At 38.4% G+C, this 21,662-nt stretch overlaps 1 protein-coding gene across 1 annotated transcript in view; it reads right to left on the bottom strand.

The window, feature by feature from the left end:
• Positions 1 to 21,662, bottom strand: part of FBXW11 (F-box and WD repeat domain containing 11) — a 144,150-nt gene that overhangs the window by 80,453 nt on the left and 42,035 nt on the right. Inside the window, 1 exon segment of the mRNA XM_017849423.1 lies at positions 13,743 to 13,844. Within this exon segment, the coding sequence (XP_017704912.1) occupies positions 13,743 to 13,844 (102 nt within the window).

Here is a 21,662-nt window from a genome sequence, read left to right on the forward strand (position 1 = left end):
ACATATTTTTATGATATAATATATAAATTATTTACATAAAATTTTAGTTACATATACAATTATATACATAATAATCCCAACTATGTAAAACATATGCATAGATTTAAAACAAAAGAAAACATGCCAAAAATATTAAGAATGGCACTCCATAAACTGTGGTTTCTCATTTTCTTTCCACTTTTATCCCAATGGTCTACAATAAATAGTATTAATTGTATAATCAAAAGAGAACTTTTAAAGCAAAACAAAATACAGGCTAGTCTTCAAATCAAAATCAATTTTTTTCCAAGATAATCTTTCAACTCACAGGAATACTTACATTCACAAAATTCAAAGAAAGAAGTCCAAAGTAGTCCTGACTATGACAGCAACTAATATTATACCATATGATCCTAAACAAGCTTAGAAATAGCCTTTCCTTCACATTCCAGTTTATTATGCTTATTCTTCATTCAACAAATAATTATTGAGCACCCACTACCTGCTGGGACCATTTTAGAAACGGATGTATTTCCCAAGCAGGGAAAAAGAAGACATGACCCATTTTCTCACAGAACTTGGATTCTGGTGGGGAAAAGACAGCAGACAGGAGGAAAACAAACAAACATGGAATATCAGTGCTAAGCGCTGCGAAGGAAAAAAATAAAGCAAGGTAAAATAACAGAGTGGAAAGCAGGAAGCTATTTTAGATTGGGTGGTCAGAGAAGGTCTCTCTGAAGAGGAGATATTTGATCATGCAAGCTACTGGTATAACATAAATAGCATTCCTACTACGTAATTGCCCTGGGATTTAGAAAAGTCTATTTACAACTTAAAATATAAAAATCATCCCTATGAAAATAGTTTCTATTTGAAAAGGCAGTAAGGTATAACAGAACTAGAAAGACTAGGTTTGAATCCTGGATCCACCACATAAAAGGTAGATACCCCTGTGTAGGTCACAAGCTCTCTCTCCCTCAGTTCAGTTTCCTCATGTATAAAACAGACAGAATAGTGCCTAGCTTATAAAGTTTATAAAGTGCCTATTTATAAAGTGAAGAAAGATAATATACGGGAAAGAGCTTAGTAACATGTCTAGGCATGTAGTACTCATTAACTGTAAGTTCCCTACACACTTACAGTTCTTCCACAAATTGAGCACTATATACTAATGGTTCTCTGTGAAGCACTCACTATTTCACCACTGCAAGTAGAAACATATCACATTTTGATCTTCCAGCCATACCAAGGCTCCAAAGTCCAAATCACCGCTGACTAAATTCTTGTTAGATACTGATGCTATAAATGATACTGGCTTGACAAGATTAATATTATTTTTACTAACCTCATACTCACCTTTTCTTTCATTTCATCATGAACTGTTTCCATTTTGAATCCCTAACTGCAAAGTGTGGCCTCTTCCCAATCTGTTTGTGATGGTTAATTTTATGTGTCAACTTGGCTAGACTAGGTTACATGGTCAGTTCTTTGGTCAAATACTAATCTATTAGCAGATATTGGTGTAAGGGTATTGTTAGGTATGATTAACATTTGCAATCAGTAGACTTTGAGTCTATTACCCACCATAATGTAGGCAAGGCTCATCCAGTCAATTAAAGGCCTAAGAGAAAAGACTGAAGTTTCCCAGAGAAGGATACATTTTGCCTCCAGACTGCAATAGGGAAATCTTGCCTGAGTTTCCAGCCTAATGGCCTGTATCACAAAATTCAATCTTGCCAACCTCCATGGTCATGTGAATCAGTTTCCTAAAATACCTATCTACTATTGATTATGTTTCTCTGGAGAATCCTGACATGCTGATCAATCTTAGAGTTGGTCTCCCTGCTTCCACCTCTTCCTTCTATGTCTACACAGCAGGTACAGCGATCCTGTCAAGATGTTCAATGACCCCTCTGGTAAAAATTCTCCAATGACTTCCCATCTCATGCAGAATAAGAGCCAAAGTCTAGGAAACTCTAGAAGCCCCACAGAATTTCTATGACCTTCCTCCTTCCCTTCCTGATTTCATCTACTTTCTCCTTCATTCCACGCTCCAGCCAGACATTAGCCTTCTGGCTATTATAACATGCCACAAACATTCCTACCTCTGGGGCTTGTTGTACACTTGCTGTTCCCTCTACCTGGGATTATTTTCCTCTAGATAACTGCACAGCTTGCTCCCTCATTTCCTTCAAGTCTCTGCTCAAATGGCTTTTACTCTTTGCTCTATTTGACACTGAAGCCCTTCCCAAATCTTGGGGTGATCTATTCCCCTTTTTCTCCACAGAACGTATTACCATCTAACATACTGTGTATTTTTTTATTTATTTATTTTTTAATTTTTTTTTTTTGATACAGAGTCTCACTCTGTCGCTCAGGCTGGATGGAGTGCAGTGGCACAATCTCGACTCACTACAACCTCCACCTCCCAGGTTCAAGCAATTCTACTGCCTCAGCCTCCCCAGTAGATGGGATTGCAGGCGCCTGCCACCACGCCCAGCTAATTTTTGTATTTTTAGTAGAGACAGGGTTCATCATGTTGGCCAGGTTGGTCTTGAACTCCTGCCCTCAAGTGATCCGCCTGCCTTGGCCTCCCAAGGTGCTGGGATTACAGGCATGAGCCACTGCACCTGGCCATTTTACTCATTTTCTTTCACCACTAAAATGTAGGTTCTGAGACAGTAAGGCTTTTTGTCTGTTTTGTGCACTCCTCTATTACCAGGCCCTATGCCTAACACATAGTAAGAACACCATAAGTCATTTGTTGCTTGAAGAAAAACAAGAGTGAAGAGTGATTTTTAATTTATTCTTTGTGTTTTCCTATATTTCCCAGTTTTCTACATTGGGCATTTATTTCTATTATAATCATATATTGCTGATATTAAAAACTAGAATAATGTTTTTGCTAGAAGTTTAAAAGGCTTAAAGTCCAGGGCCAGGCGTGATGGCCCACGCCTGTAATCTCAGGATTTTGCAAGGCCAAAGTGGGCAGATCACTTGAGCTCAGGAGTTCAAGACCAGCCTGGGCAACATAGGGAGGCCCCATCTCAATTATTTAAAAAAAAAAAAGGCCGGGCGCGGTGGCTCAAGCCTGTAATCCCAGCACTTTGGGAGGCCGAGACGGGCGAATCACGAGGTCAGGAGATCGAGACCATCCTGGCTAACACGGTGAAACCCCGTCTCTACTAAAAATACAAAAACTAGCTGGGCGAGGTGGCGGGCGCCTGTAGTCCCAGCTCCTCGGGAGGCTGAGGCTGGAGAATGGCGTAAACCCGGGAGGCGGAGCTTGCAGTGAGCTGAGATCTGGCCACCGCACTCCAGTCCGGGCGACAGAGCGAGACTCCACCTAAAAAAAAAAAAAAAAAAACAAGGTCCACTTCCTTTGACTCTGAATTTTTCCAATGAATAAGATAATCTAAGGTATGAAGCATGAATATACACTAAAGTTTAATGACCTTAATGTTCATTAGTAAGAGACTGATTAAATTATTGTATACCCAGACAATGAAGTTGCAGTTATTAAAAATGTACCAGCCTGGGCAACATAGGGAGATGCCATCTCTACAAAAAATTTAAAAATTAGCCAGGAGTGGCTGGTGTGTGTCTGTGGTCCCAGCGACTTGGGAGGCTGAGATGAAAGGATTACTTGGGCCTGAGAGGTCGAGGCTGCAGTGAGCCATGTTCACACCCCTGCACTCTAGCTTGGGCAACAGAACGAGACCCCACCTCAAAAAAATAAAAATGTAGGCTGGGAATGGTGACTCACACCTGTAATCCTAGCACTCTGGGAGGCTGAGGCAGGCAGATCACGGGGTCAGGAGTTCAAGACCAGCCTGGCCAACATAGTGAAACCCCATCTCTACTAAAAATACAAAAAAATTGCTGGGCGTGGTGGCGCCTGCCTGTAATCCCAGCTACTAGGGAGGCTGAGGCAGGAGAATCGCTTGAACCCAGGAGGCAGAGGTTGCAGTGAGCCAAGATCGCGCCACTGCACTCCAGTCTGGGCAATAGAGTGAGACTCCATCTCAAAAAAAAAAAAAATTGGGTTATAATTCAGTGTATGGAGTATAAACCTATATAAAAACAAAAAGTATAGACAGATCAATAGATTGATCGATCGATAGAGGATATCTATATAGAAACAAAATGACAGAAAACAAAGAACAGATACTATAGTGAAGTGAGATTATGATTGACTGGTTAATTTCTTCTTCATACTTGTCCTCTCTCTAAAATCTCTGCCATTAAAAAAAAAGTGTTACTAGCCAGGCATGGTGGCTCACACCTATAATCCCAACACTTCAGGAGGTCGAGGCAGGAATATCACTTGAGCCCAGGAGTTCGAGACCAGCCTGGGCAACATAGGAAGATCCCATTTCTATTTAATTAAAAAACAACAACAACAACAACAAAAATCAAACGAAAAAAATGTTACTTTCATAAACTGAATGAACAGTAAATATAAACCAACAGAAATAAACAAAGCAAGCACTCTTACAAGCAACATAATAAATGTCTATAGTATCAGGTACATGACATCAGTTTTGTTCAAAAATTAAAAAGACGTTTTTTAACATGTTCTGAATTCCATTTACCCATGTCCCTCTCCTCAAATTATACTGTGAAACCTTAATCTATCATACATATTGTTTTGGAAACCATAAATTATAACTGTTAGTAAAACAAGGTATAGTTTACATTTTCCCATAGCACAGGCTCTCTTCCACAGAGAATGTGATTTCTTAGTGCTAGTACTATATGCCAGGCATTGTGGTATCGTTAAAACTTTCTCTAAAATATTAATTTATTTGCTGCTTTTCTGCTGCTTCAAATTCTCAGATCACCAAGTCATCCTCACTGTTTTCAGAAAATATGACATGGAAATTTCAATGCACAGGAATAATGTTTGGCACTAAATTTTCAAAGTCTACATCATCTTTAAGATACTTTCAAACTAGTACAACATATAAAAGACAGCGTGATACATTGTGGATGATGAGCTTACAAAGGTTGATAGCTGATGATAATAACAGGAAGGTGAAGAAGAATAAAAGCTTGAACAAGGCTTCGGAGACTGCACATCACTGGACACAGGAAGTGAAACATGCGCATATGATATCAAATCAATGAGAAAACACTAGATCTGCAAATAGTATGCAGACAACTGATAGGTCATTCAGAAAGAATGTGCATCCCTAATTCACAGCATACAGCAAAATAAATTACAGAGAAAATGAAAGATTGGAAAACATAATGCCACAAACCACTAGAAGAATATTATAAGAAATGAACAAGTATAGCCACACAAAAAGTAAACATATTTTTTCAAAACTTTCATCATGGCCAAAACCATTATTAAAAAACTGAAAGGCAAATGTCAAACTGGCAGAAGTATTTGCAATAAATAACAGTTAATATATTTAATATATAAAGAGTTCTTACAAATCAGACTTTTAAATAAAGCCATCAATAGAAAATGGAAAAAAGAACACGAAGAGGTTAACTCATATAACAACAATAGAAATGGCCAATGAATATTTTATGTATACATATATTCCATCCCGTTAGCAATTAAGTGTACATTATAACAAGATATCATTTTTGCATTTTCATCCATTAAAATGTCAACAAAGTACAAAATTAAAATATTCAGTGTCATCTAGAGTACATGAAAAGGGAATCTCTGATGGGCTGCTTTTAAGAGTATAATTTGACCCATCTTCTCCAAAGTACAAGTTAGCAACCTAAATGTGCACACTGTCTTACCTAAGAAAATAATCATAGAAGTATACAAAGACTTAATCACAATGATGCTTAACTCCACATGGCTTAAAATGTCTCAAAATTGGAAGCAGTCTTAACATAGAAGGGAAGTTTTCTTAAAATCATTAATATATTTATTAAATGGAATATTATACAATGATTTTAAATGATAGAAAATCTTAATTCATCATGTTACTATTTGTCAGTTTTTATTTATTGATCTAACTTTGAACAAGTATGTTATTTTTAGTAATACTTTTAAAGTACACCTTAAACATTTTTAGATATTCAGGGGTTATGGCAACGCTTGGAATATAAACGGGTCTATCTTCCATGAAAGCAATTTAGCCATACCTATTAAAATAAAGCACTGTTCACTTTAAGATAAATCACTGAGCTGTATACACTTAAGATTTCTGAACTTTTCTATATACACTTTATACTTCAAAAATGAAAAAAAAAAAAACAAAAAAAAAACCTACCTGTACTCTTGCCTCCACCCCCAAAATCTAGGGATGATAAAAGTACCATCGATGAAAGAGTTAGACTTTACTAATCTGGGGACATGTCTATAATATAATGTTAAATCAAGCAAATAAGTGACACTGTATTGCAGTTTTTCTAGGGTGAGCCCATTTTCTCTATTCAAAAAAAAAAAAATGGCCGGTGCGGTGGCTCACGCCTGTAATCCCAGCACTTTGGGAGGCTGAGAAAGGCAGATCATCTGAGGTCAGGAGTTCCAGACCAGCCTGACCAACATGGCGAAATCCTGTCTCCACTCAAAATACAAAAAATTAGCCAGGCGTGGTGGCGCGCGCCTGTGCTTCCAGCTACTCAGGAGGTTGAGGCAGGAGGATCGCTTGAACCTGGAGGGCAGAGGCTGCAGTGAGCCCAGATCATGCCACTGCACTCTAGCCTAGGTAACAGAGTGAGACTCTGTCTTAAATTAATTAATTAATTAATTAATTAATTTTAAAACAAACTTTTTTTTAAATGAGGGAATCCCCATAGTTGTCAGACTGCATATCCTCCTATGAACAAAGAAAACAAATATACAATGATAGACAATGAAATGTTAACATTCGTTTCTTAGCGGGGAGGAAGGGATTGGAAGGGAGAGATTACCAAACTTTTCTGTATATAATTTAGTTAAGTCATAATAAAATACTGATATTCCTTGACCAAGCAATTACACTCCTAGGAATTTATTCCACAGACAAAATCATACAAGCCTAAAGATACATATGCAATGAAATTACTGAAGTGCCTATAATACCCCTCCCCCCCAAAAAAACAACACCAATTGTGGTCTAAAGGCCCTTCAAACGGAAAACTAGACACTGGGCTCAGTGGCTCACACCTGTAATCCCATCACTTTTGGGAGGCTGAATTGGGAGGATCACTTGAGCTCAGAACTTTGAGACCAACCTGGGCAATATATCAAGACCCTGTCTGTACAAAAAACTGAAAAATTATCTGGGCATGGTGGCACATGCCTGTGGTCCCAGCTATTTAGTAGGCTGAAGTGGGAGGGATCACTTGAGCTTGAGAGGTCAAGGTTGCAGAGAGCCATGATCCTGCCACTGCACTCCAGCCTGGGCAACAGAGCAAGACCCTATCTCAGAAAAAAAAAAAAAGAGAGAGAAAACTGGCTATTTTTTTGAAGATAAAAAAATGCTAAAGCCCTATGATGCAGAGTTCTATTTGGTTTTATATGCTGATATGGAAAGATGGTCAATATATGTTAATTTTAAGATAATATGTATAATATGGTTGTATTCATATTTTTAAAGCTTCAGTCTAAAAGGATAATGGGAAACCGATAAGTGAGACTTTGGGGAGTAAGACCTGAGGTCAAAGGAAACTTCATATGTCTTGTTATTACTATAACCTTTATTTAAAAAGGTTATTTTTATTTATTTATTTATTTATTTTTTGAAATGGAGTTTTGCTCTGTCACCCAGGCTGGAGTACAGTGGCTTGACCTCAGTTTACTGCAACCTCTGCCTCCCAGGTTCAAGTGATCCTCCTGCCTCAGCCTCCCGAGTAGCTGAAATGTCACCATACCTGGCTAATTTTTGTATGTTTAGTAGAGACGGGGTTTCACCATGTTAGCCAGGCTGGTCTCAAACTCCTGACCTCAGGTGATCCATTTGCCTTGGCCTCTCAACGTGCTGGGATTACAGGTGTGAACCATCACGCCTGGCCTTTATTTTTAATTTCTTGAAGATTGTTTAAAATTTTTTAAATGCTAGCATGAAACAGTGGTTTGTAAAACTTTGAGGCATTTTAGATTTGCTTTTAAAATGCCCCAGAAAAAACAAAATTGAAGAAAAGTTTAAGATTAGCATAATTTTGAAAATTGTTCAAGGTTAAGTTGAATAATTCTCTTATTTTGTGTGTTTAGCTATTTCTATAAGGAGAAAATTTTTAAAATGAAATCTTCCTAAGAGCCCCATTAAGTAGAATAGATAAATCCGGAGCCATCCTAAGTGAGATCGAAGTAGGAGGCGCACTATGCTAGCCCTCCTTTATCCCTCTAGAGACTCCAAAGTCAAGCTAGGGTTCCACAGGGCATTAAAAATACCACTGTTAAAATCAGCAGCAGCAGAATAACACAGAGAACTGCACAATTTGATGGATTCCTCCCTACCAAATAGACAGGAGGAAGTAAGGCCCTAAAATAGCAACAAATGTTCTCTCTGGGTGGTAGGTGCTCAGGCTACCAATGGACTTTTTCTTCTTTTTCAAACTCTATTTTGTAAATTTTCTTATAAAGAGGAAAGATGTGTTTTTTTTACCACATATACACGTGTGTGTGTGTGTGTATATATATATATAATATATTATATTTTTTTTTTTTTTTTTTTTTTTTGAGGACGGGATCTCCTCTGTCACCCAGACTGGAGTGCAGGGCAGGATCTAAGCTTACTGCAACCTCCACCTCCTGGGTTCAAGCAACTCTCCTGCCTCAGCCTCCCAAGTAGCTAGGATTACAGGCGCCCACTATCATGCCTGGCTAATTTTTGTATTTTTAGTAGAGATGGGGTTTCACCATGTTGGCCAGGCTGGTCTCAATCTCCTGACCTCAAGTGATCTGCCCACCTCTGCCTCCCAAAGTGCTGGGATTATACATGTGAGCCACCGGGCCCAGCCTATTTATGTATTTTTTAGAGCAAACCCGTGGCCCGCAGGCCCCCGGGCCAGCTTTGAATGAGGCCCAACACAAATTCGTAAACTTTCTTAAAATATGAGACTTTTTTTCTTTTGCAATTTTTTTTTAAAGCCCATCAGCTATCATTAGTGTTAGTGTATTTTATTTATGTGTAGCCCAAGAGAATTCTTCTTCTTCCAGTGTGGTCCAGGGAAGCCAAAAGATTGGACACCCCTGTTTTAGAGACAAGGATCTTGCTCTGTCACCCAAGCGGCAGTGCAGTGATGTGATCACAGCTCACTGTAACCTCCAACTCCTGGGCTCAAGGGATTCCCCAACCTCAGCTCCCAGAGTAGCTAGGACTACAGGTGCATGCCACCATGTCCACCTAATTTTTTATTTTGTTTTGTAGAAACAAAATACAAAAACAAAATGTTTCGTAGGGCCTTGCTATGTTGCAAAGGCTGGTCTCAAACTCCTGGCCTCAAGCAATCCTCCCACCTGGGCCTCACAAAGCACTGGGATTATAGGGGTAAGCCACTATGCTCAGCCAAAAATGTAGGTTTTAGTGTTTATAAAACACTACAGATTCTACCACTGAGCAAACCAAAAGGTTCACATTATCAGACCCAGGGTGCTACAGGATAATTAGGATAATCAACAAGAAATGACAAATCCCTAAGGCTCATTAGAAAACAGACAAGAGGCAATGAGTTCAAACAGCTATGTCTGACCTAAGATAGACCGACCCTGAACAAAAGCTGCCTTATCATACGCATGGTTTTTCAGCTAATCCTTACCTACCCCTGGAATCTAAGACTGTAAGACTGAAATTCCTTCTTAAATAGAGAACCAGGAGCAAGTAAATTTAAAAAAAAAAAAATTGACTTCATCCCCCACAAGAGTAAGAATCAGTAAGAGGTGGCAATTATGTTTCTCTACCTCATAAAACCCTATATGATTTTAAAGATGAGGAAACTGGGGTTCAGGAAAATAAAGTAACTTGCCCAGGATCACAGAGTCATTAAGTAGTAAGAACAGGACAAAAATAGAGGTTTGTCTGCACCAAAGCCAAGGTTCTTTCTACCAAGCTACCTCCCTCCTCTAAAAAATATCCTCTTATATCAAAAGCTGTGATAAGTTCTGTGGCATTCTCAGACCACTGTGGCTCACTACACTTATTAAAAGTAAAAAAAGAAACAAGAAAGGCAGCTGTCAAGAAGTTGCATTACTTACTGCCCAGCACTATATGCACTAGAGCTTGGAAGGAGGCACTCAGACTCAATTCACATGATCCTGTCATTCCAAGTCATCAGTCCTACTCCAGCAAAAGGCTTATCACTAACACTATCCCCCAGCTGAGGCTGCAAATGACATTCCCAAGACAACTTGCCAGTCTATTACATCACTGGTATGTTGGCTTTAAATTTCTAACTCCAAAAATTAAGGGCAATTTGTTTCAACCTAAAAATGGCAGTTGCAAGTTAAAATGGCAGTTGTCACTACAGACTGGTGACTAGAGCACTGACTTTGCAGTCATCCAGATTATGTTCATAACCCAGTTCTGCCACTTAAATAAACGCTTAACCTTAGGCAGCTCAATTCACCTCTACAATTTCACATACAAAAATGGCAAGATAGATAACTTTTCCATAAAAGATCAAATGAGATAATCCAATTCCTAGAGTCCAACACATAGAAAAAACATGGAAAATAAATGATACATACTATTATTAAGATTGGTATGATTCTCATGCCACAGGAATCTGGGCAAATCTATAATCCACATAGTCTGAATTCCTGATCATTTGCTATAACAATCAACTGGTTGAATCAGGACATCTGAAGCAAATGAAATACTGACTCAGTTCAGCTTGTTTCAGAGATATCCAATAGAGGTCCTGGCACATACCGATTGCTTAGTAAATATTTATGGAATTAAGTTTGCAGAAAGTCCACTCAGGAATCTCACTAGCTGTAAGATTCAGGAGAGCTCATTTTGGCAAAAAGAATGGCAATTTTTTTTTCCTATGGAATGTGGCAGGTTTTTCTTATTTTCAAATAAATAATATTAATAACTAAACAAACCATATACCAGGTATCAATAGCGAGGTTTCTACAAATAAAACCAACATGGAAAACTACAAAAGCAGCATTCCAGAGTAGAGAAAAGAAAACCAGTTTGGGAATCAGGCAAGTATGTGATTCATATGCCAGTAACTTTACAGTTATGTAAACATTATCTTGGGCCAAATAGTCACCTCAGACTCAGTTTCCGTATCAGAAAATCGGAGATAAGAACACCTACCTCACAGGGTTGTCATAAAGCTAATATATGTGAAGCACCATGTAACAGTTGGTAATGAGTGAATTTTAAGTCTCTGGTATCTATTTTCCCTTCTCAACGATGGCAGAAACTGGAGTAGGTAAATTACGCCTAAGGCAAGTACTATCTTCCCTCCTGCTTTTTCAAAAGGTATAATCAAATTCAGTCATATAGACAGGTCAATGGGTTCAAGTTGCAACTATCAGTGGGTCCACTGTGACAATTTTAAGGGGAACTCTTTTATGGAACTTCAGAGACCAGGAAAGAACTAGGCCCTGTTCTCTCCAGGTAGCCTAACTATTCCTTCTCTTCTCAGGCCTGCTTAATACGAGGTTGCTAAGAGGTATGCAAAGGGAGAGTCATCTTGGCAATAAACCAAAGATGTAGCATATAAGCAACAGGACTTCTTTGAGAGCCCAAGCCCAAATTAAGATACGAAATTTTAACACTGTTTGGAGACTGGAGGTAAAGGGGAGAAATGCTGGCATTAAAGTAATACTTAAATGAGTAGAGAGGAAGGAAGTCTTCCAGGCTCATTAATATTAATACGATTACTTTCCATTCACATGTGGAACAAAACAGAGTAATGATTTGCTAATACCAATCAGTTGAGTACTTGGTTCATTTTACTGTGCTGCATACCCTCAATTATATACTAGCAAAAATTAAACCTAAGTAAACAAAATACTCTACACATCTCTAAAGACAATTATTGCTCCACTCACTGAAATAAGACCCAATCAAGGCAAAAAAAAAAATCTTTTTTTTTTTCTCTTAAGTGAGTTTCACTAAGAAAGATGAGTCAAGGAACTTTTAACAAATTTGGATTTCCATTTTCAACAAGGTAGGAACCCGTACTTCCTCCCACTCACCCCACCTCCAGAGAACTCACAATACTGATACTAAAATATATTGAATGATGCCTTCCATTGGCCAATTACTTTTAACTGAATGCAATAAAAAGAATCTGCACTTCAAGACCTCACTAACAACTACAGTTTTTCCCCTTCTTAAATTTCCAGTTCTGCAAAAAACTGGGTCAGTCTACTAAAAGCAATTGTAACATGCCTTTTAATCCAGAAAATGGAGACAAAATGTACACCTATTATAATAATGCAAATATCCATTATATAGCATCAAGGAGAGCACATGCAATAATGGCTGCCATTCCAAGAACATTTTTGTTAAAATTACATCACATGCACAGAAGCTGCTTTTCCAAAAGTGAACATATATTCATTACACTTTGAGCCTCATTGAAGCACCCTGTTCTTGCAAGGTAAGACTTGTAACCCACTTTTATATACAGAATCTAAAGACAACTGGGCCTTATATTGAACTCGCTCTCCAGTTAAAGGTATTAGTGAAGTTCCAGTACCGTTTTCCAAAGAAAGCAATTTGAATCAATAACCACACCAGTGCTACTCTGAATGTTTGCCAATAAGTAAATAAAATGCCTGACCCCAATATGAAGAAAATTTTCCTCCTTCCTGGCTCCCCAGCTCCATTTAAAAATTGTAAACATGAATAGAAAGATAACCTTGAAAACAGTGAAGTCATCCATGCCATCAATAATATCCCTCTAACTCAATGTCTAATTTTACAGTTTTCCTAAAACAGGACAGTCTCAACCGGATGCCAGGAATTTAATATGGCTTTTTAAAGATATATCAAACTGTCTGGAATATGCAGTGATGAAAACTGAATATTGCTACTGAAACCATACTTAATTAAACACATGCTTGCTCTAAACAGAGCTTCACAAATAAAGCTATAATGTTTTCTTCCTTGGCTCTCTCAGAAGTCACCCCAACAAGAGAGGATCACCAGCTGCACTCCTGCTAACAGTTCTATCCTCAGCAACCCTTTCCCCTCCACCCCCCAAAAAGTTATACTTTTATCTGTGGAATTCTCTGCCGGCCTCGGCCTGGAAAACTGGGTGGACCCTGAGGACAGGTGTCAGATCTGGCCTTTGGGAGGTGGCCCAAACTGACAAATTATTGGCAGCATAAAGCTATGATCTTTATAAACTTCAATTTGAGGCTTTATGCCAGTAGTGATTCCCTCCCCGCTCCTTTTTTGAAGAGGGGAGAGAAAGCAAGCCAAAAGGATGAGTTTCAAAATAGAAAAATCACCACTTTAATTACGAAACCCTCCCAACTCAACAAAGAACTGTTAAAGAGTAGCCAAATGGAAAATGTCAGGGAGTTTGTTTTTTTTTTTGTTTTTTTTTTGGCACATGCCACTAATAACAATGAGATTACAACCTCATGAAGGTGAGGGGGAAAGAGTAAAAAGCAGGAGCAGAAAAGGGGAGGACAGGGCCCAGCCAAAGACCCGTTTGCTCAGAAGAGCCCCTCTTGGTACTCCTCCATGTGGGGCACCCAGGCTAGAGGAAAGCAGAGGGTTACACAGAACATTTAGCAGACTTAACATTGGATTAAACACACTACTGCAAGTTTCAACAAATGTTCATGGCATACGTAAAAACACATTTACAACAAGAAAGAAGAAAGGCACCTGGAGACATCTGACACTGGGCATGCTCTGCAGGCAACTCAGTGCGCACATGCTCTCTACCAGGTTGGCGCAGCCTAGCCACAAAGACCTTGGCACAGAACACTGCAGGATGACAAAAAGGAAGGAAGAGAAGAAGCAGTTAGAGGCCGCAACAAATCACTCCTTCACACAGGCAACTTGAATGTTAGTTGGGGCAGGGGGTGCACCCTTGGCAATTTGGAGGTTAGGGATGGTCCCAGACAACTTACTGAAACCTTGGGGGAGGGCCCACTTGATGTTCTATGGAAAGGAGGTTTCTGCTGCCAACCACTAATTTTTCAGGATACAGTGAATAGAATCAAGAGGGAGAGAGAGAATGTTTAAACAAAAACCCACCAAAGGGAACTGTGAAAGTCTGTGTGCAAAACAAGATTAGTGGTGAGATTGTTGACTATAATTTCATCAATGCCACAGTTTCTGGTCCATGTCATATAACCATAATTGTCATCATTGTTTAAGGACCTACCATTTGCCCAGCATTTTACATTTGTTCTCTAATCCTCATATCATTGTAAGGAAACGGAGGCTCAGAGGTTAAGTGATTGGCAAAAGGACACATAACAAAGGAGGGGAGAGCCAGAATTTCAAACTCTGGTTTGTCTGCTACCAAAACCCACACTCTTTCCACAAGACTATGATGCTGCTATTGTGAAAACTTAAATCACCCCAACTTTTATCATGTGAGTAAAGTTTTGCACCTCCCTAAGGTAAAATCACAGGAGACCTAAAGAATAAGGCAAAAAGAACAAGAAAGATGGGTGACAGACTGATAGATAAAGGCAATAAAAGAGGTGATTTTAAATGCATCTGATTTTCCGTGTCAACACATTTCCATCTTCCCAAAGGAAAAACATTGGAATGTCACGATCTTCATTTTAGACTTTGTTTACAAAGTTCGTCTGACATGACTAAGAATTAAAAAGCTTATTTCATTTACTTCTTCCCATCCTCTTTTAAAAGCTTGCTGATTTTAAAGAAATTAAGAAAAAAAGTAAAATATAAAAATGAACACATGTATTATGGCTACTACTTAATAACCATTAGACGATAATGTAAACTTAATAACCATTAGACCATACTGTTCAATCATTCAGATCTAAAGTCAATTAATTTACTATGGCAAAATCAATATTCATGTAAAAAAAAAAAACTAAAGGTGAGTGTTTGGGTTCAACCAAAGCATCCCAGAAGTCTTGGACCCAAGCTCATAAACTTGTTTGTTCTAGCTATAAATAGAATAGCCAAACACCCTCATTTGCCTGAGACAGTCCTGGATGACACTTATTGTCCCCTCATAACTTTCACTCTCAAAAGTGTTCTGGTTTAGTGGATAAATTCTGTGATCACCCAACTGCAATATGGACAAAGATAGCTTTGCTTGACATCAGAGAGACCTGGGTTCCTTATCTAGCATCTGCCACTTACTAGTTCTACATTTCACCTATAATACAAGGAATATTGAGATTACTCAGAAAAGGTATTTAAAGAATACAAAATCAGAGGAACCAAATGGAATTTAAAAATTGAGCAGTTTTCTGGTAGCAATGAAAATGACACACTTCAAGGTGTGCCTTTATTCCAAAGCCAGTACAGTGGCAATATATCATTGAAACTCCAGGTACACAAATTTTGTTGCCTCAACACTTTCATATCAGAGTGCCAACCACAGAAGATGCTTAATAAATGTTTGCATAAAATAATGAAAGTAGTTGCCATTTATCAAGCTTCTATTATGTGCTAGACAGCTGAAATAGTAAACTCTCACAATAACCTGCAAAATAGGTATTATTCCATTTTACGATGAGGAAACTGATGATCAGGAAAGAGATATCAAGCAGAGTCCCATGGAATTTTTGTTCAATTAAGAAAAAATTTTTTAATTAAAAAGGAAAAGAGAGCCTAATTTGTTAAAACAATGACATAGACCAGGAACAGTGGCTCACACATATAATCCTAGCACTTTGGGAAGCCAAGGCAGTCAAATCACTTGAAGTCAGGAGTTGAAGACCAGCCTGGCCAACATGGTGAAACCCCATCTCTACTAAAAACACAATTATTAGCCAGGCGTGGTGGCACATACCTGTAATCCCAGCTACTTGGGGGGCTGAGGCAAAAGAATTGCTTGAACCTAGGAGTCCGAGGTTGCAGTGAGCCAAGATCATGCCACTGCACTCCAGCCTGAGTGACCCAGTGAGACTGCCTTTAAAAAAAAAAAAAAAAAAAAAAAAGGAAAGAAAAAAAACCCCCAGCAACTTGTCCAAGGTGCAGGGGAATAAGGGCTAACTGATGGCAGAATTAGGACTAGTAAATCAAACCTGGCAAACTGATTTTCTTCCACTACAACAAACACTCTCTATCCAGAGATATTCTCATCCACGTTTAATAAAAGAATATTTACATCAGTATATATCACAAGTGGATGGGCAAAGAAGAGAGTTTAAGGACTACACCTAGCCAAGTAAGATGGCTCACGCCTATAGCCCCAGCACTTCAGGAGGCCAAAGTAGTGGGATTACTTAAGCCCAGGAGTTCGAGACCAGCCTGAGCAACATAGTGAAACCCCACCTTTACAAATAATACAAAAATTAGCCAGGCATGGTGGCACGCACCCATAGTACCAGCTGCTCAGAAGGCTGAGGTGGGAGGATTGCTTAAGCCTGGAAGGTGGAGGTTGCAGTGAGCCAAGATCGCAGCACTATACTCCAGCCTGGGCAACAGAGTGAGACCCTGTCTCAATAACAACAACAACAACAAAAGGATTACATCTGGATTCAGCAACTCATATAAAATTAACACAAAAGCTCGTATGTAAATCAATTTTTACTTATTCAGTAAAAAGTCAGCTTCCTTCTGCAAGGGTTAATAGTATTTGCCTCAAAGGGTAAAACCACAAAAGCATAAGGTATTGATTAGATTCTGCTAATAACTTGGAATCTAAAACTTTTAAAAGGCCATTTTCACATTCAGTAAATCAAAAAAATCAGATTGTGAGAACAGGAAGGCATTTTAAAGACTATTTAGTCTAACCTCCCACCGCTGATTTTAGATTAGAGGTGAAGAAATTAAATCCAAATTAGAAAATAATATTATCAAGGCTTTTAACCATTTAATGATTTAATCAATACTCATAAAATGTGGGAAACAATCAACATAAAGAAAATTTTGGTGAACTTGATTTTAAAATATTAGCCATTTATTAGAAGTCTGACATTTCAAAGCTTTTTGAAGCTTGTTATTTAACTTGTATATTCAGAAAAGATTTTTAAAAGACCCTCTAAGAATCAGATTTCCAAGATTTTCTCTTCATAATATCTATGGGTAGATACTGTAAGATATAAAGAATGACACCAGTGTTTCTTGAGTATTTATTAGATGCCAACATCATGCTAAATACATTATAAAGGATATCTCATCTCATTTTCACCATAATCCTACACAATAGACATTACTTTCCCCTTCAGAAGAGGAAACACAGGCTCAGAGATGAAGTAATTTACTTATCCAAAATCGCATAGCGCTAGGTTGGTGCTAAGATTTCAACCCAGGTCTGAGGCAAGAGTACTTTTCACTGAGACAGCTCAGTCCTAGGCAGCACCCAAGCTGGTGTGTGATGCAACTGCCAGTATCTACTAATCAGAAGTCTCAACTCTCAGATCATCCCAGAACTGGTAACTTCCAGTTTTAAGATGAGTGTTATTTTCCATTTGGTAAGAGCACAGACAGTGGTTAAAAGGTATTACAACTGCTTACTTTCACACTCAACAATTACTTTGAAGCTAAGTGACCAGCCACATTGCTCAAAAATCGTCTCTACTCAACAGAAAATGCTATTCTAGGAAATACACCCACCTTTTAGTAAGAAAGTCCATACCTGCTAGCCAAAACAAGGTAGGTTCCTCTTAGGTCTTAGATCTAATAGATCAGGAGGGCATTGATCCTATTTGAAAATAATGGATAAAAATAAAAGTTCCACATTCATCAACCTAACAGCATTAAAATACAGCTAGGGCCACAACAGTAATTGATTCTTTTTTTCTTTTAAGATAGAGTCTCGCTCTGCTGCCCAGGCTGGAGTGCGGTGGCATGATCTTGGCTCACTGAAACCTCCATCTCCCAGGTTCAAGCGATTCTCCTGCCTCAGCCTCCCGAGTAGCTGGGATTACAGGCACCTGCCACCATGCCCAGCTAGTTTTTGTATTTTAGTAGAGACAGGGTTTCACCATGTTGGCCAGGCTGGTCTTGAACTCCTGACCTCAGGTGATCTGCCTGCCTTGGTCTCCCAAAGTGCTGGCATTACAGGCATGAGCTCCTGGCTGTGATTCCTGAAGCTTCAAATTTTTAATTTAGGGACATAGCTGGAAACCCATGTTGATCATTCGAGAATAACTATTATCGATGATTGCTTAACCGATAATGAAAAGATTTCTTCATATTAGCTAAATTCACAGTACAGACGATTGTCCTTTTTTTTTTTAAGTGAACAGCGTTCTTTCATATTGCTAAAATATGTCTGAAGAATACCCCTGATACCATGGGTATTTACCAATTTTAACAAACACTTATTGACCTGCTTACTAAGCCAACAACAATACACACTAAGCCTCTTTTCTCTTAAGACTTTAGCCTTGAGCTCAAGAGAAACAACCCAGGAGGATCATAGTGGGGATACTTAACAGAAGACTTTGGAGGGTCAAAAACTGCCAAGATACATTTGTTATAATTTCGTATTTAGCTACTTGTAATGATCAATAGTCTAATTTAGGGCTGTTCACAGAGAACAGGAAATGATTCATAATGGGTTGTGATATTAATAGCTAATGCCTAATTAGATTGTATATTTATAGGTTCTATAGCTGAAGAAAATAATATTAGCCAGGGAAGCTGACAGTGTTTATTACTTTTGCCATATCCACTGTATAATAAAAAAAACCTAAATCAAAGCCATTATGCTGAGAAATACTGTAAGTCATTAAAGACAAAAGAATAATCTCTTTTGGCATTTTCAAAAGCAAAAGTTTATTAAAAGAGGTAGGAGAAAAATGTCCTAGGCTCTCTTCCTATTGCCATAGGAACCACAAATCAAAAGGAAAAAGTGGTTGCAGGCACCTTGTATTCTGATTGGCTCACTTGAAGAACTCACAAAAGCCAACTTCGGTCTGTTTTTAGATGAGATTGTTTTGAATCTCCTGCCCTGATTCCTTCTCAAAGAAGCAATTCTTTTAAAAGTTCTCCAAAGTGGTATTTTATGTTAATCATCTCTCTAATGTTATAACCTCTGATTTAGAAATCTGCCTTATTACAGGTTTTCTATAACTCCCCCCCACCAATCTTTTTATTTAATCCACTTCCCACAGAATCATTACCAGCTTCTTCTCATTCCTGTCATCATGATTGAAGTAACCAAGTTGAGTGGCTTAAATATACTGTTCCATTAAGCAAAAAACTTATCTCAACTTATATCTATCTGCACATAGTAAAGCAATTAAGACATTCTCTTTAACCTGCAGGAGCTCACAGGAGGGACTCTTAAACTTACAATGTAAATACACATACACATACACACACATATATATAAATACACACACATATATATACATACACACACAAATATGAACTTAACCCACCCAAAGGAAGAGGATGCCTGAACTAATTCATAAAGGGTAAGTTGGAGGCAGCCAGGGGAAAAAGAGAGAGAAAGTCATTCCAAGAAGAATACATAACATAAGCAAACTCAAAGAGGTAAAAAATGAAACATCCTATGCAAGTATCTGCAATTAATTTAGCATTAAAATACTTAAGTGTGAGATGAGAAAGGCTTAATTAGAGAGATAGGAAGGGGCAAAACACAGGTCTCTCTTATACCATTCTATCAAACTTGGGACTTCATGAATCCTGTAGAACAACAGGTCTTAAACTCTGTGCTACAGCCCACCAGCAGTTGGCCCAATACTCAGCTATGTCATCCAATTTTACATCAATGTGTATGACTTTTTTTCCTGCAACTCAGCACATACACAGTTTGTACAATGTCTGTCAGAGAGGAATAGAAGCAGATTGCACAACACAGAGATGGAGGTGGACAGGGGATGGGAGTTTTTAGACTAAGAGGTAAGGAGTGAAGCACAACATCAAGCCAAAGCCAAGCCAAATCAAGCCAGCATCAAAGAAAGATCCCATGTTTTCTAGAACATGTGGAGAATATTTGCCACAAATGATAAAAGTCTGCTCAACAATAACCCAATGACAAAGAGTGCAAGCAGATAGTACAAAAACCAAGGATGCTTTTATAGATATTACATTATGAATTTTGTTAAAGACCAGAAAGAGTGTTTTGAATGTGTTAAATTCCTTTAAGTGAGACATCCAAAATTTTAATATTCAAATCACTGCTACAGACAACAATGAGAGCTATTAAACTGTTTTAAGCAAAGGAATGACCCCTGGCAGCTGCAGCCAAGCATGATTTGCAGAGAAGGAAGAAGGGTAAGTCTCTTAGAGAACCTACAAGATAGCAGCTCATTTCTGTTTTACAACCAATGCAATTTCTTTCAGATGGGCACAACGAGTAGACACAAGGTCCAGCACTTACCAACTTTCATACTCAGTCTAGGTCCTTTCCCCGCCCACCATAAAACTTCCACCAGGCCCTACTGATAGGATATCAAACGAAGAGTGCCATGATAATGATGAAGAAGAGAAATAAAAGATCCATTTCATGGTAACCATTTGGCAGTAATGCTCTTTCCACTGGGAATCCTGAAGAATCAGACAGTACGTGGGCTCAAGGGGAGATACATAACTCCAGCTCTCTAAACCTGGATTTGACAGCTAGAGTCCCCATTCAGTTCTGCTGAAGACTGCCAAATAAACTAAGCATTAAAGTTAATCCAACTTAGGAATTATCCTATTGTGTCTCATCTCTCAGCCTGTTGCTTTTCAAGAAGCAGCAGTGTTTGTAATTAAAATAAAGCCACAAAGCATTCAGAAGAGTCTTCTAAAATTCAGAACCTAGGCTTCCACTGTTAATGTCTGATGGCAACCTAAAAGAAATAGCACTCTCACCAACAGAAATGCATTGTTTTCAAAACCAAGAATCACAATGTAGCAATCAGGTTGTAAAATAAAAGTTATCTCACAGTTTAAAGGCATTTTCTATAACCTTTTACAGAACTGAATATTGGCCCATTACCTTAATGAGCAAAATATTTTGTTTTCCTTATAATGGCATTTTATTATAACAGATTTTGATAGCAAACATGTGACATGTAACCAAAAAAATTTACATTTTAATTCTTAGCAATTGTATTCTAGAATTATATTCTTGTCATAATATTATACCACAAGGTATATTCAGGCTGGGATATATGTTAAGGGAAGAAAAGTGGATGTAGAGAAGTAGGTAGAGAGGGAAGAAAAAAATAAGGATGAGAAGAATGAGGGAAACCAAAATGTACTATCTACCAAGTTTTTAGAGATTGAAGAACAGCCCAAAAGTCTCAAACTCAAGAGGCCAAACTTTGCTTAAGCACTACTACAATTTTTTTAATTAATGTCCACACAATTTTCATCTTGAATTATTCTAAGATATTAGAACCCGGCCAGGCAAGGTGGCTCATGCCTATAATCCCAGCACTGTGGGAGGCCAAAGCAGGGGATTACTTGATGTCAGGAGTTTGAGACCAGCCGGGCCAACATGGTGAAAGTCTGTCTCTACCAAAATTACAAAAAATTAGCCGGGCATGGTGGCACGCATCTATGGTCCCAGCTACTCAGGAGGCTGAGGCACGAGAATTGCTTGAACCCAGGAGGCAGAGGTTGCAGGGAGCCAAGATCGTGCTACTGTACTCCAGCCTGGGCAACAAAGTGAGACTTGTCTCAAAA

The sequence above is a fragment of the Rhinopithecus bieti genome, unplaced genomic scaffold (genome assembly GCF_001698545.2).
Source record: "Rhinopithecus bieti isolate Rb0 unplaced genomic scaffold, ASM169854v2 scaffold_30732, whole genome shotgun sequence".
Classification (NCBI taxonomy): domain Eukaryota; kingdom Metazoa; phylum Chordata; class Mammalia; order Primates; family Cercopithecidae; genus Rhinopithecus; species Rhinopithecus bieti.